General features: G+C 36.1%; 1 protein-coding gene across 5 annotated transcripts in view; it reads left to right on the top strand.

Moving 5' to 3' along the window:
* Window positions 1-13,296, top strand: part of LOC140158760 (uncharacterized) — a 48,554-nt gene extending 35,258 nt beyond the window's left edge. Inside the window, exons 7-13 of one of the 5 annotated variants that reach the window (XM_072181969.1) lie at window positions 768-802; window positions 1,300-1,584; window positions 2,186-2,265; window positions 3,194-3,248; window positions 6,135-6,176; window positions 11,743-11,877; window positions 13,061-13,296. In XM_072181969.1, coding sequence (XP_072038070.1) covers window positions 768-802; window positions 1,300-1,584; window positions 2,186-2,265; window positions 3,194-3,248; window positions 6,135-6,176; window positions 11,743-11,877; window positions 13,061-13,170 — 742 coding nt within the window. In that variant the 3' untranslated portion in view covers window positions 13,171-13,296. Of the gene's footprint in view, window positions 1-767; window positions 803-1,299; window positions 1,585-2,185; window positions 2,266-3,193; window positions 3,249-6,134; window positions 6,177-10,505; window positions 10,659-11,742; window positions 11,878-13,060 lie in introns of all 5 variants that reach the window. The other 4 variants (XM_072181968.1, XM_072181970.1, XM_072181971.1 and 1 more) reach the window with 4 other exon arrangements.
* The last annotated feature ends 541 nt before the right edge of the window (window positions 13,297-13,837 follow it).

Raw genomic sequence — 13,837 nt, 5'->3', positions numbered from 1 at the left:
TAGGAAACTGCAGCACTATATTAAAAAAATGAAAACCACGTTATTCTGTTTTTGCAATCCTAATCTTTTCTAATGACTTGCTGGTAATTTAAGTTGTATTTTAATCTTTGGTCAATTATCAGCTTAAAAGTTAATTATTTTTAGTTGTTATCTATCTGATTCGTGTTTTTCTTCTTTAAGTTTAATTTTGACCTTACATTATAAACAGGTTATCCTAGAGTCCTAAGTTTACCGTTTTCTAAAATCCATTTTCCGTGTTGTAATCCATGTTGTAAAATTTCGTCATGAATAAAGCTTAAAATGTATAAACAGTGATATTAATGTCATAATAAAGTGTTCAATATTGTGATCAATATGCTCTGATTGGAATATTCTCACGATAATAGGCCGACTATTACGATATTTGGAGGGATATAGGGGGCTCATGATTTGGTAATATACCTTTATTTCGGTATCATTAAACAGTATTTTTATAATAAAAATTGAGCCACACAACTCATGATTGTTTTTAACATTTATTTCTCTTATCTTTTAACAATTTTTGTCACATCATACAAAAATGTCATTTTCAGTGTTGTACCTCCGATTCCGTGATTTTTTTCTGTTTTCTGTAAAACGGAAAACTTCGGACTCTAGGTTATCCCAGTGGGTGTGGTTTCCAAAATAAGCATTAAAAGCACCTTTCATTTTGAAGGTGGATTTTTTTTTGATATTTTGTAATTTTGTTTTTTGTTTTGATATCATGTAATTTTATTTTTGTTTTACAGAGAGGCAGAAGGAGGGAATGACGAAGTAGTTAAAGGTATGTATTGCAGCATTTTTCTATTTCCACTTGTCGTTACAACTGATCATAAATATAATAAGGACTTGTTGAAGTTTAGCAAAGGGCAAAACATGCTGCATGTTAGATAACTTCCCCTCCCCTCCCCTCCCCCAAGTTCCAAACGTATTCCAAGGTAGATAGAGCATTAATGAAGGAGCCAAAAGATTGGCGATGCACTGGTCAGAATGACTGTACTATGAGGATGGTAAACTTGTTGGTGCAGGAAATCTTAATGTGTTCACCTGCCTATACCACAAACAAGAAAAGGGAAAACAAAAGTGCAACACATGTGACCTGCTACCACGAACTCAGCGTAAAGTTGGTTTCGAGTTCAGTTTTGATTAAACACAGCAGTAGTGGGACATTGTGTGATATATCATGGTATTTTATTCCACTTTCTTTTGATATTTCTAAAAGACATTTAAAAGAGTTATTTACCTTAAAATACATTTCAAGTTTGTGGTAATTTTGTACAGATCAAGATCCCGGCATTCTCCAGATGGAAGCTGACGAGGAGCAGCAGCCAAAGGATGGTAATCAAGAAGGCGGACAACAAGAAAACCAAGAAGAGAATGGTGATGAGGAGACAGATGGTGGGCATGGAGGTGAAAATGATGGACACGACTTAGATGATGGCATTGGACAGGAGCAGAAGGAGTTCTTTCAAAAAGAACAGGATGAAGAACAGAGGGTCCAGATAGAGGAGCCATTGGATGACGGGGAAGATGAGGAAGATGTGGGTGCACAGGTGCATGCCCCTGGTGAGTTATAAGAGTGATATTGTTGGTTGGAAAAATCAAAAACTTAAGGGACAGTCTGTGATGTGATCAACCAGAGTACCCTATAATTAATATTCAGAATGTGGCCTTTTTTGGAACATGGCTAAATATGTTAAACCGTACAAATAATTTAAGTGAAATAAAATACAATAAACACATAATCTGACATTTAACCTGAAGGGAGAATAGAAGTGTATCATACTTTAATTCACAAATGCGTGAGGCTGTCAAAATTGGAAACTATGGTTTTAAACATAGTATTACTGACATGAGAAGTTGGCACTGGCAGTATCCATTACTTGCAATGTTTATAACAAGTCTAAAGTTTGTTCGGCTTATAATAGTGGAAAATGATTAGGTTTATGTTACTGCACACCTGAATAAAGTCCCAACTCAGGCTTGCAAAAGCGTGCGCCAGTCATGCATTATGCAACGCCCAACTAGCATAAGTGCATACCAATTGTGTGCATGTCATTCTATATCGATACACGGATGTTACTTGTCTTATATTTTGCGCATATTATAAGCCGAACAAACTTAAACACAAGCCATTCTTAACAGTTGTGTAATCATTTTTACTTAGGTCAAGGTGAAGGGCAATATGGTGATGCTGGCAATGACGAGGAAGAGGAGGGCCCAGAGGGTGATGACACACAAAATGATGTAAGTTAAAACTATTCGCCCTTTGCACGGATCCGCCACCTTGCTACCAAAACGAGGTTCTCCCTGCTAATGCATGCACAAAAAGTACATTTTAATTTCTCACGCTTTTCTAGCAACGTGTCAGAAGGCTTTTGCAAAGTGGTAATTAAAGCACATGTTTGGCAGGTGTACGCACACATAACACAATTTGTGGGTAGAAGCTTGTTTAGAGATGACTGCGCAGAAGGTCAATACATTCTAGTTGTAGGTGGAGGTGTGAGGGTTTGTGACCACAAGTCCCAGAGTAGCCTTTGAGGCAATCTGCCAATATCAGTCATATAGTGTACCCTGTACTAGCACATGATTACATCATTTTGCTGGCTTGATAATTATTTAGAAATTATCCCGATTGAACAATTTGTGGATTCTGTTTAGCTTTCATTAGTCAGTGGCTGTGGTTTAGACTGCAGGTGCTGAATTTCATTAGCTCTTGCATGTCGTCTATCACGCGGAAGAGAATATGGTCCACATTGTTACGGAACACGCTTGTCGAGGCTAGCTGTGCACTAGCTGTGCATAACTTGTGTGTTGTAAGCGTAGTGCGTAATAAGCCACACACTACGCGCAAGTGAATTGGTAAACAAGGTTTCGTTCATTTTAATATAAGGGGAGTTTTCATGACCGTAAGTTTTGCAACTTATTTTTTCCTGAATAAAGGGACTATCAGTGACTTGCTGAAGCAGAACATACAGATTTGTGTGCATTTTTGGAACAAGCATAACAGACACATTGCAAACATGAAATAATATGATGAAGACCAAAATCTGAAGTCAAAAAAGGACATGGTACGGTATGCCCATTTGCATAGCAATATTGCTATACAAAAAAATCCTTACGGCAAGCACTGTTAATCATTGATGTGTTTTGATGTATTTTTCCCTCTTTTTAGGAACCAGGCAAACACATTCCAATAATGAGAGAAAACAATATTGATGGAGGAAACGGTAAGTAGTACCAATGTACTGTTTCAGGCATCATTAGCCATTAAAAGCAGATGTGATGCTAAGAACTTGCCATTCTAATTACTTCAAAAGACAATCAAGTTATTATTACTCTTCAATCTAATGAAGTAGAACCAAGGAGTACCAACTGCCGTATTTGCATGTCGCTTATGGAGGGCAAATAATGTACCTCCCAATGAGGTAGCACCAAAGAGTACCAACTGCAATGTTTGTTTGTTGCTCATGGAGGGCAAATAGTGTGTACCTGCCAATGATTGTTGCTCATGGAGGGCAAATAGTGTACCTCCCAATGAGGTAGAACCAAAGAGTACCAATTGCCGTATTTGCATGTCACTCATGGAGGGCAAATAGTGTACCTCCCAATGAGGTACAATCAAAGAGTATCGACTGCCGTGTTTGCTTGTCGCTCATGGAGGGCAAATAGTGTACCTCCGGCAAGCTTTGATTCAAATTTAAGTGTGTTATTGTATGGGGTCTGTGTGTAACATGTTGTGCCAAATATGCAAGTGCTATATACGCAAACTTTTTTTGCAATACTCTAGCTTAAAGACACAAATTATTGCTTGGTTTCAGGCCAAAGGAGGTACAATCTTTGCCCTCCATGAGCAACAAACTAAAATGGCGGATTACTATAGCATTACACAAGGGCAGTTTTGAGCCGGTACTCAAGTTGGGTATAATCTCATTTACAGTAAAACTCAAGTTACATTACTCTTCAAGAATATTTATTACTCTGTCTTCGGTCACCATGGCACTAACTTCTGCAGTTACTTTTTTCATATTGCCAATAATTTATCCACAACTAAAACAGGCGAGACTAAAATTAAATGCTTTTGCAGAGTTAACTGTGGTATACCTTCAGTGTAAATTGTATTATTTTGATTAGCATCAACTAGATTTCATCTTATGGGAGGTGGATGTATGGTGTGGTACCTAGTGCATGGATTATAGTTTTATTGTTATAACAATTAAAGGTGAAAAACAAGTGTGATTGCATGACTACTTAATTTAGGTAACAACAAAATATTGCTGTGTTGCCCTTACCTGACTGACCTGATTTTTGAAAACCAATGGGTCGGCAGTTAAAAAATATAGTTTTGGTTAAAAGAAATTTTAAAAATTCAGCAACAAAATTGAGAAAAATCACTAATGCATGGCTAAAGTGCCACAATCTGATCAAATATTTGTTGCTGAAACAACCTGAATAGAAAATGCAGCCAACAATGTGTTTTCCTCTATTTGTTACAGTTTAAAAAACATATTGACTTCTCATTGTAGGTGGTTGAGTTGGTATACAAAAAGAGAGATAGAGTGTGTGCAAAAGGAAAATGCCCAATCCTATCAAAACTGTTCATGTAGGGTCAACACAACACTTATTTTTACATCATCATGACAGATAACAGGTGCAGTTGTGGTATTGATTCATGTGGCTCTCCCTAACTATGCTGGAGGAATTATTTCAAATGTTAATTTTCAAATATTATGGAACAAAAAGTGCAATATCTGTGAAACACAAAGGTCTTGCATAAATGTGCCTCTTAAAGATATTTCAAACATTTGAGGCTTACTAAGAGATTGAACATCAATTGTTTAACAGTTTGTGCAGCTTAGCACACAGCAGTTGTAAGTACTTGGATCCTTCAAAGGATATAGTGATCTTTAGCAGATTGGCATATATTTCGGTCTGCTTTTCTTTTGAAATGGATTTGATATTTGCCCCCCCCCCCTTTGTCATTCATGTTTACACATTTTCAAATCTATCAAGTAGTGATTATGTGAAGTCATTAATGTGGCAAGAGTTCTGCATACTTGTCACAGCTTAACTAGCGACTGCAGTTGCTGAGCATATATCGTATTGTGTATCATACACAGCCATAGACACAAAACCCACCATTTGTCTTTGGTATGTTAATGAAAAACCAATTCAAACATCCTTATTTGGATAGCATTACACATGGTCCACAAGTACCGGTGCACAAGGTCTTAGCCAGCCATGCGTCCACCTGTCTTTAAGACGGCCTAATCTAATTTTAGACGGGTGGATTTAATGGATTTTACAGATGTGATAGCTCTAAAACAGATGATTTTAAGGTTGTATGAACTTGAGACTAATTCAGAGTGACATGTAAAGGCCAAATCAGAACATATTTGACCCTAGTGACCTTTCCATGGGTATAGACAAGTTGTTTTATATTTGAGGGTCAAATTTTGCTATCTGCTTGGACGGGTGGTTTCTGATTTCTGGCTAAGACTCTGCCGGTGCACACTGAATATATATGTGTGTAGGGGTGGATGCAGGCATTTGTGTATGTTTATGTTTCATATATGCCAGTATGGAGAGAGTGAACTCAACATCATCACTAAAGCAACTTTCAGGTGAAGAAACTTACGACAAGTAAATACAAATTAATGTGCAACAAAATTGGTAAATTACAGATGACATTATATACTTCGATATCAAATTAAATTTTATGGAAGTCTTGATATCCAGCACAATATTGGGCTATCCCAGTTGAAATCCATATACCTCCTATGGAAGACATGACATTAATCTTTCACACACATGCACAGGGAGTGGAAATTTCAAATGGGGTTACCTGAATGGGTGACTCTTTGAAATCTACACCCTCTGTGTGGGAGATTAAAGTAATGTCTAACATAGGGTGTGTGGATAGCTTCAGTGCATTTTGCTATATGCAATTGGATCTCGGATTAAAATGCAAAAGTTACTGTCACTTTTATGTAAGGAGTGAGGAATTTTACTTTACATGAGGTCAGTGAATATAAATCTAGAAACACTTGAAAAACTATTGATGTGATAACTTGCGTTGATGGTGTGTTATTGATTGCTGTGTTTCTTTGTTACAGATCAACCGTCATCTGTGCAGAACCAAGATGGAGACTCATTCTGTAAATGCATTTCTGTTTTATACTCCTAGCTTGATACTTAACATTGCCCCCTAGTGGTTCAAAGAACAACATAATACATGTGGTTGAATCTTTAGGCCATGATTCATTTAAATATAAGCAGGTATGACACTTGATCATTAGATCTCATGGAAAGAAGTCGGTCACTTTCTGTGAGGAGTGCTTCTTAAAGTGATGATATGAAAATCAAAATTGGGCATTTTCACACATAACCATTAAAAATACAATGTATCTGAAGTCATAATCATCATGATCCAAAGTTGGAAGGCTTAGATGGTAATCTTATTTCGAAATCTTATGGAATTTAGTTTTATAGGTGCATTGAAAAGGGTTCTCACTTTAAATTCAGTAGTGAGCTTATTTGGGGAGGGCACTAAATATTTATTTTTTAATCAATTACTGGAATGGTGGATAATGTATTCAACAATGTACAACAGTATGTAGAAGAAACTCATGAAGGTACAAAAAATATCATGGTTCACAAATAATCGCATAATGATGATGAAAAACTTTCATATTTATACAATTTCATTTGTGTTCCAAGTTTGTTCTGATTTTATTGAGATATTCTTCAAAATCTAATAAGATACATGTTTTGACCATTACAGGCAATTTGTCTGAAACCTGCTTACTTCCTTGCATAACGTTGGCTTGTCAGAAATTTAATGACACCATTATGTTGTTCTTAGGATCTATCTTAACCTTCAAAAATCCCCTTGCAGCATCTTGGCTAGCTGGCTGCTTGACTGATTGATTGGTTGACTTCTATCACACACAAGTCCTGAAGATATCAGGGGAAACAAATGTCCTGGTTATTATTAGTTTACTCAGTTTGGGTCTGGAGTTCACAAACTGTTATGCAGTATCTTTTACCCAATCCTATTTGATGTGCCACAGCCCATCATAACCACATGCTGGATCTTTATGAATTAATATAAAAGCAAGGGATAAAACCCACAAAATTAAGTACTTGAATTCTTATGAATTAACGTAAAAACAAGATCAGATACAAGAAACAAAAACGCACGCGAATTTGACCATATAGGAGCCTTTATGTGCTCTTATCAAATTTGTTTCCCATGATACTTCATGACTTTCCTGTGAAGAAATCACTTGGCTGATGCAGAGTGTACTTGTACTAACCACAAGATCGAAAGTCACTACTAACTGAATTCCTCTATCTATAGGTAGCAATATAATAGTATATATTATATCAATCATGCTAGGATATAGTGAACAATGCATAATGCCAGTAACATTGTACCTGCTTCCCTTGGCATACATACAAGTTACATTATATAAGACTTATACCAATCATCCTTACACACTAATGCTATGGATGGAGCTCAGGCCAGTAACACTTATATAGTTGCTAGTTTCAGCACTCAACAACTCAAGCAGGTGTAGCAAGATGCCACAGTAGCTGAGCAGTAGTTAGCCGTCAACTGGCCTACCAATATCCATACTATTAAAAATACTAAAACAAAGTGTGCTTAAAAAGTTTATATTGCTCAAAGTTAATCAATGATGTAAGTATAAACAAGAATTAGAACAGAATTAGATTTAAGGTGGCTGTGTACTCTCAGACATGCATGTAGCAAAAGTGCAATAACTTTGTAATTCATCGCATAAGACATATAAAAGTATACATTTTATGAAGGCAAGACATCAATAAATCTTAATATAAATACAGATTTGGGGTAAAAACAACAATTCTGAAGAAAATCACAAAAAGTGAGTTTTTGGCAATATTTGTTAGGTACATCATAACAAAAAACACTCTTTCCAAAATATTTTATTTTGTTTTTAGCTCAATCTTGAGGCTCCATTCCAAAAAACGGTTTTTTTATTTTTTTGATATTGGCCTTATTTTTTGAGATATTGACCATATAAGGCATCAAATTGAACTTTTAAAATTCACAAACGCCTATTTGCACAAAGTGATGCCTAAAATCGGAAATAGACCAAAATATAAAAAAATGAGAAAACCGTTTCTTGAGTCGATCATGCTTTTACAATGATCATATTTGCTTACCTATAGATGCTGTATTTATTGAGTTATCGTAGTACCTAAATCGTCATTTTACCGAGAAAATGAACATTGAAATAATGGCCGTTGAAGTTTAAAGTGGTCACATTTTGCACTTTCATCGAATCTCACAGGAGAATGCGGCAGTTTTCGTTTTCTACCTTACATTACATGAACATCGGGTAAATCCACTGCCCCTTGAGAAGTTTTAGCTAAAACCATTCATAACTTGATATTTAAATCGTGGGACTGCTTGAATAAACCCACATTTTATCAACTAAAACGGAGCCATTTGACCACTAGGTTTTTGTGAAATCAGTGCTTCCGTGGTGTTTCCATAAGATGCGCCCAAGATGCAGATAAGCGTCGCAGTATGCGTGAAAGCGATTTGTGCGTTAACAAATTGCGCGATCCGCGACGCGATGCGCTGTTGCGCGCGTGTACCTTGGCTGGTACAACAAAGATTTTCTTTTCTTTTCAATTTCAAACACGAGTGGAATAGTGAACTAAATCCTTAAAATATTGCAGTTGGCGTTTACAAATCTGGATTTTCATTCCTTGTATTTATAAAAAACATAACAAAATACAAACATATCAAAAAAACTCAATTTCGCGAAAGAAACAATGTCTATAGTACACAGCCGCGTTAAACAGCTTTTCCTTCCCCGTCTTGTTGTAATTCACTGTTTTAAAGTTACAAGTAGTACCTGGTCTATCTCTAGTTTTTAAATAATTGTTATCAATCAGAATTAACTCCTTCATGAAGTGCACATTTCTATACTTTGTCCCACTGGGAGTTAAGAGTGACGTCAGTGCTTTTACGCTTTTATGTCGCAAGCTTGCCAACAGCTGTTCTGGTACGCATTTGTATAGGCTCTGTGTATCCACACATGATTCGATACAGCGACCAGCAAAATAGACATGTACATCGCTCTCAACTCGCATGGGACAAAGTATAATTGTCGACACATTAGATGGAGCTCAAGGTACTACAAAATACACATAGAGTTATACATAGCATAGTTTATAAACAGTATACTAACAGAGAATTCCTTTCCTTACTTTCTTATTCCAAAGGCATTCCAACATCTCATCCTTTCAAACTTTTTATTTTCACTCCATTCTTTAATAACAACATTTTCTGTTTCAGGTTTTCTTCTTTTTTATCTTTAAAAAATGATTCAAACGTCCTTTCAGCCTACTAATTGAATACAAATGTGAGCCTATCGAGCAGAATAAGGACAAGTTTGAAGTAGTCATTTTAAATTAAATATATTGCACTCATCCCTCAAGCCGAGCAACTCCTATCTTTTTGTACCTGCACTATTGGGATTGCTGTTTGAATTACTGATTTGCATGTGTGATATTGTTTGAGTTAGCATGCTAGAAATCTTATTCTTACTAGATATCTGACCTAATTAGTGCAGTTAGTCATTTGAAGGGAACTTATCACATTTTGAATATCAATTAGATATTTTTCATGCATTGTTGTCGGTCAAGAATAAAGAATACCCATGTCACACCTGTCTATGCATTTTTACCATTTTTGATGATAAAAGTGCACAGAAGGGGCATTTGAATAAATGCAAGTTAAGAAAATCGGCATGCTTATTAGTGGAGGGGTGTTAATTATGTTGAATACAGTACTTCCAACAAAAGATACTCATTGTATAGTTTGAGAATCCTAAAGAGATTTAAGCAAGTGCATAGGTTCACATTATTTTTGAAAAGTTATTACAAAATTTTAAATGAATATGCATGAAAAAAAACAATAAAGCGGTGTCTGTTTGACTAACTACTTTCAGTTTCTTTGGTGATATTTTAGCTAAACGTATGGACATACTATAAGTAGATTGATTTTTCATTGGTGATTTGGAAACTGAATGCACTCATTGGTAGTACTGGGTAGTTGTAGTTTATGTGGGAAACTGTTGGGATGTATATTTCAGTTCTACATGTACTGTTTCCTCCTTTTACTTGGCTCACAACAAAAGTTGCTTAATATACTAATAAGCATGCTAATATCAATCACTTATAATATATTATCATGATTATAGTTTGGTTGGAAAATATTGATTGGACAAATAGCTTGAAGTCTTGTAACATCATCCCTTACTAATCATCTCTTTAATTTTTCTATAGTTTTGCGGTGAAATTGCTACTTACTACATAAAAACAGCCTTTGAACATCAACTAGTACTTTCTCCTACTAACTGGACACACAAGTAGATGACATCCAAGCCTGCATTAGTTAGTCATATGTTTTTCTCTTTGCATGTTAGCTCAAGACGAAGGAGAAGATGGTGACGGAGGAGCTGACAAAGGTCCTGGTAGTCAGGACTATGATAGAGATGCCGATGACGAGGAGGAGGAGGATGCCCAGCAACTCGATTCAAACAAAGTCGCCGATAATTTACGTCAGCAATATGATATGGGTCAGGATCATGATTTTGAGAGGAATCCAATACCTAGTCATTATGATGATCAGTTTTAGTTTTTATCATCATCAAATGAGAGGAATGATAAAAAATATGCTGCATTGCAAAATCTGGATATGAAGATATGAAGCAATCGTATCCCTAATTAATTGTAATTGTGAACAGTCTTTCAATGTTAATGGTAAAGGATATAGTGATAACAAACGCTTCTGATATTAATTTTTTAACCATTGTTTTAATCATGTTTAGTTAATTACACAGATATGCATATTAATATTTGGACTCATCTGATTTGATGGTGCTCTGAATCTAAAACTGATATAACAGTAATAATTGCTTGGTATCTAAATTTAATGATTAAAATCAACCCTGATGTGATCATCACTGCATTGATACATGTTAAATCAAATCATTCACGGCAACAAGGCACTTACAATTTCTCATGTTTTGTACTTACTTTTGTAATTTTTGTTTCCTTTATGTTTCATTCTGATTCTTTCCCATGGATGACCAATAGTGTAAAATGTTTATTTCAAATGTTTGATGACCAGACCATTTCTACAACATTCCAATGGCCCCTTATCATGTCATGTCACTGGGTATCAGCTAAATTCTTTCATAATATTGATCCAATCTAATCAAATGGTTCCCTTTTGTCATAGTATTTGTTGTTGTTGTGTTCTACATTGGATTTATGATTTTGACCACTTTTCTTATCATTTCTGTAACCCAATGTGCTCATACCAGTCTAACATACTTTTCTACAAAAGCTGTTTATATACTGCCATTAGATTTAAGTAAGAGCAGAGACTATATAACCATCATTGAGCTACATGTATGTGTAGAAAGCAAAATGTGTTATCGCAAAGCATGTGATGCATGTGTGGCAGTATTAACAGTTTGTGCACATACCAAACTAACCCTTGTAGTAAGTGATACCAACTTACAAATCGGTACGAGTGATTACCGTGATTTGTATGAAACTGAAGTGATGCATGTGTGGCACTACGGTACATCAAACTGCACCAAATCCTGCACTGAAACTCATCACCCACTTATTTCCTTATTGAAACTCCTCTAGATAAAAGCAAACCCACTGATGAAAAGATTGACAACATCAGTTTGGAGCAACAGAATGTTGGCAGAGATACTCCCCAGTATGGTGGTCCTCCAGCTGGAATCGCTGATGTACAACCCCTTCCTATTGGACCTACCAGTAATAAGTAGATGTACACATGCATGACTCTTGTAGTTAGTTAGTCAGAATATCAAAATCAGCAGTAGAATCATTTAATTCCATGATTAATTACTGGAAGTTTTTAACAAAAAGATGGCTGGAGCTATTTGTTGGTCATGTTAGGTGTTTGATAGACATTATAGATTCATACTGCTGCAGGCTAGGATTTGGTATTGAATTAAATTCACCTTGTTTGGTAGGGGAGGGGGGATTGTGCATGTCTATCAGTTTAGACTAAGCATTTTAAAAGACTGAAAGTCCCATCCACAAGTTCCAGGTCAGTAACAAGCCATGTTGAACACTCTAATCAGCTCGTAATACAAAGGTGTGCACACAGCTGGGTGCAGCGGCTACACGAATTGCACTTTGCATATTGCGTGACTGACATGCGCTGCGTGAATTTACGTGGGCGTAAATTGGAACTTCATTGACTCGCGCAATAACAAAAAACAAATAATTCTCTCCTATTACGAGCTGATCATAGTATAGTCTTTTTTGTTTGTCTTGTGCATTTTGTTTGAGCGTGGTCCCATCAGGACCAAAGTGTGTCTCCGAACGAGGTGACCGTTTAAAAATACACCTGCCCCACTTTTCCTTGAAATTACTCTGTCCTTGTCATTGGAAGTGTAGGAAGGCTTTCACAAATCAATTGAGGGACTTGTTATCTCCATGTTGATCAGAAGTGATGCATGATGATCAGGTCCGGTGACTCTTAACCTTTTTCCAATGCCCCAATGTAATATAAAATCCATTATAATATTGATTATTACTGACATTGTTTGTCTATTGCAGCTGTAGTGAAAATGTTAAAAGTATAGGCACCACATGTCTTCATATTTATGTGAAACCTTGGGCTCACAGATGTCTCATAACTAGTACTCACAACTATCAAAATGACACTTCAATATCATTGTGCACAGTTGAACGACTTTCAGGTTCCAACTTTTAATGTTGCATTGTATTAGTTTCATGTTTGGGAAATGATAGTGGTGTAAATGTTATTAAAAAGTGGTGATGGTATAATTGTCTTTAACTAACATGCACTTCCTGTTTTCTTATTTCCCCCTCTCATACCTTCATTTTCTCTATACCCAACCATCCTTCCTCCCCCTCTCCATCATTTCTTTCACATCATCATTATCACCTTCATTGGAATCATCAGCTAATGATTTAGACCAGAACCAGAACTACCAAAACGGCAACAATGAGGATGACGAAGCAGATGATGACGAAGAAGAGGAGGACGAGAACTTGAAGCAACATTACAAGTGATGAGTCAGTAAGCTGGGGGCTACTACTGGTACATTATTAATGGTTTCTTATGTTAAGGAATCGCTATGATTCTGTATTGACTGTTGTATGTCACAGATCAGAGGATGATTTAAGAACTACCCATAATGCACTGCAAAAATGTTATCACCAGGATTTCAACTATCAGATTGAATTTGATTGAATATTTTGGAATTGTCACAGTGTGCCCATGCAATTGATAGAACAATGGATGATACTGCACACTATGGATCAGATAAATTCTTATGACTGATGTTTACACAGTAATTCAATTTCAACCATGCATATTTATGCCGGGCGTACAAGTGACTTTTCTTATCTGGTTGACTGCATTGAGCTTGCAACACAGTTTACCAGCAGGTGCTGGGTAGTAATTAAATCATCCCTTGGTCACAGCTTTAGAAAGGAGGTTAATGGTTCCTTGTCCTTTTATTTCGTATGTCAATGTATACATAAATGAAATAAAAGGACAATGTATACATTGCTATTGGGGGAAAATGGGACTATTTTAACTCTTAGCTATTGAGCAAATTGACATCTATTCCAAACATTCCTGTAGGCCCCTAATTTCCCCCACGGCTGCATTAAGCTGGTAATAATCAGGTTAAATCTCAACAATTTAACACCAACCTGTAGTACTGATGTAAGT

This window comes from Amphiura filiformis, chromosome 8, assembly GCF_039555335.1.
Source record: "Amphiura filiformis chromosome 8, Afil_fr2py, whole genome shotgun sequence".
NCBI lineage: Eukaryota > Metazoa > Echinodermata > Ophiuroidea > Amphilepidida > Amphiuridae > Amphiura > Amphiura filiformis.
The sequence above is the reverse complement of the archived record's forward strand: the minus strand, read 5'-3'. Positions and strand labels throughout refer to the sequence as shown.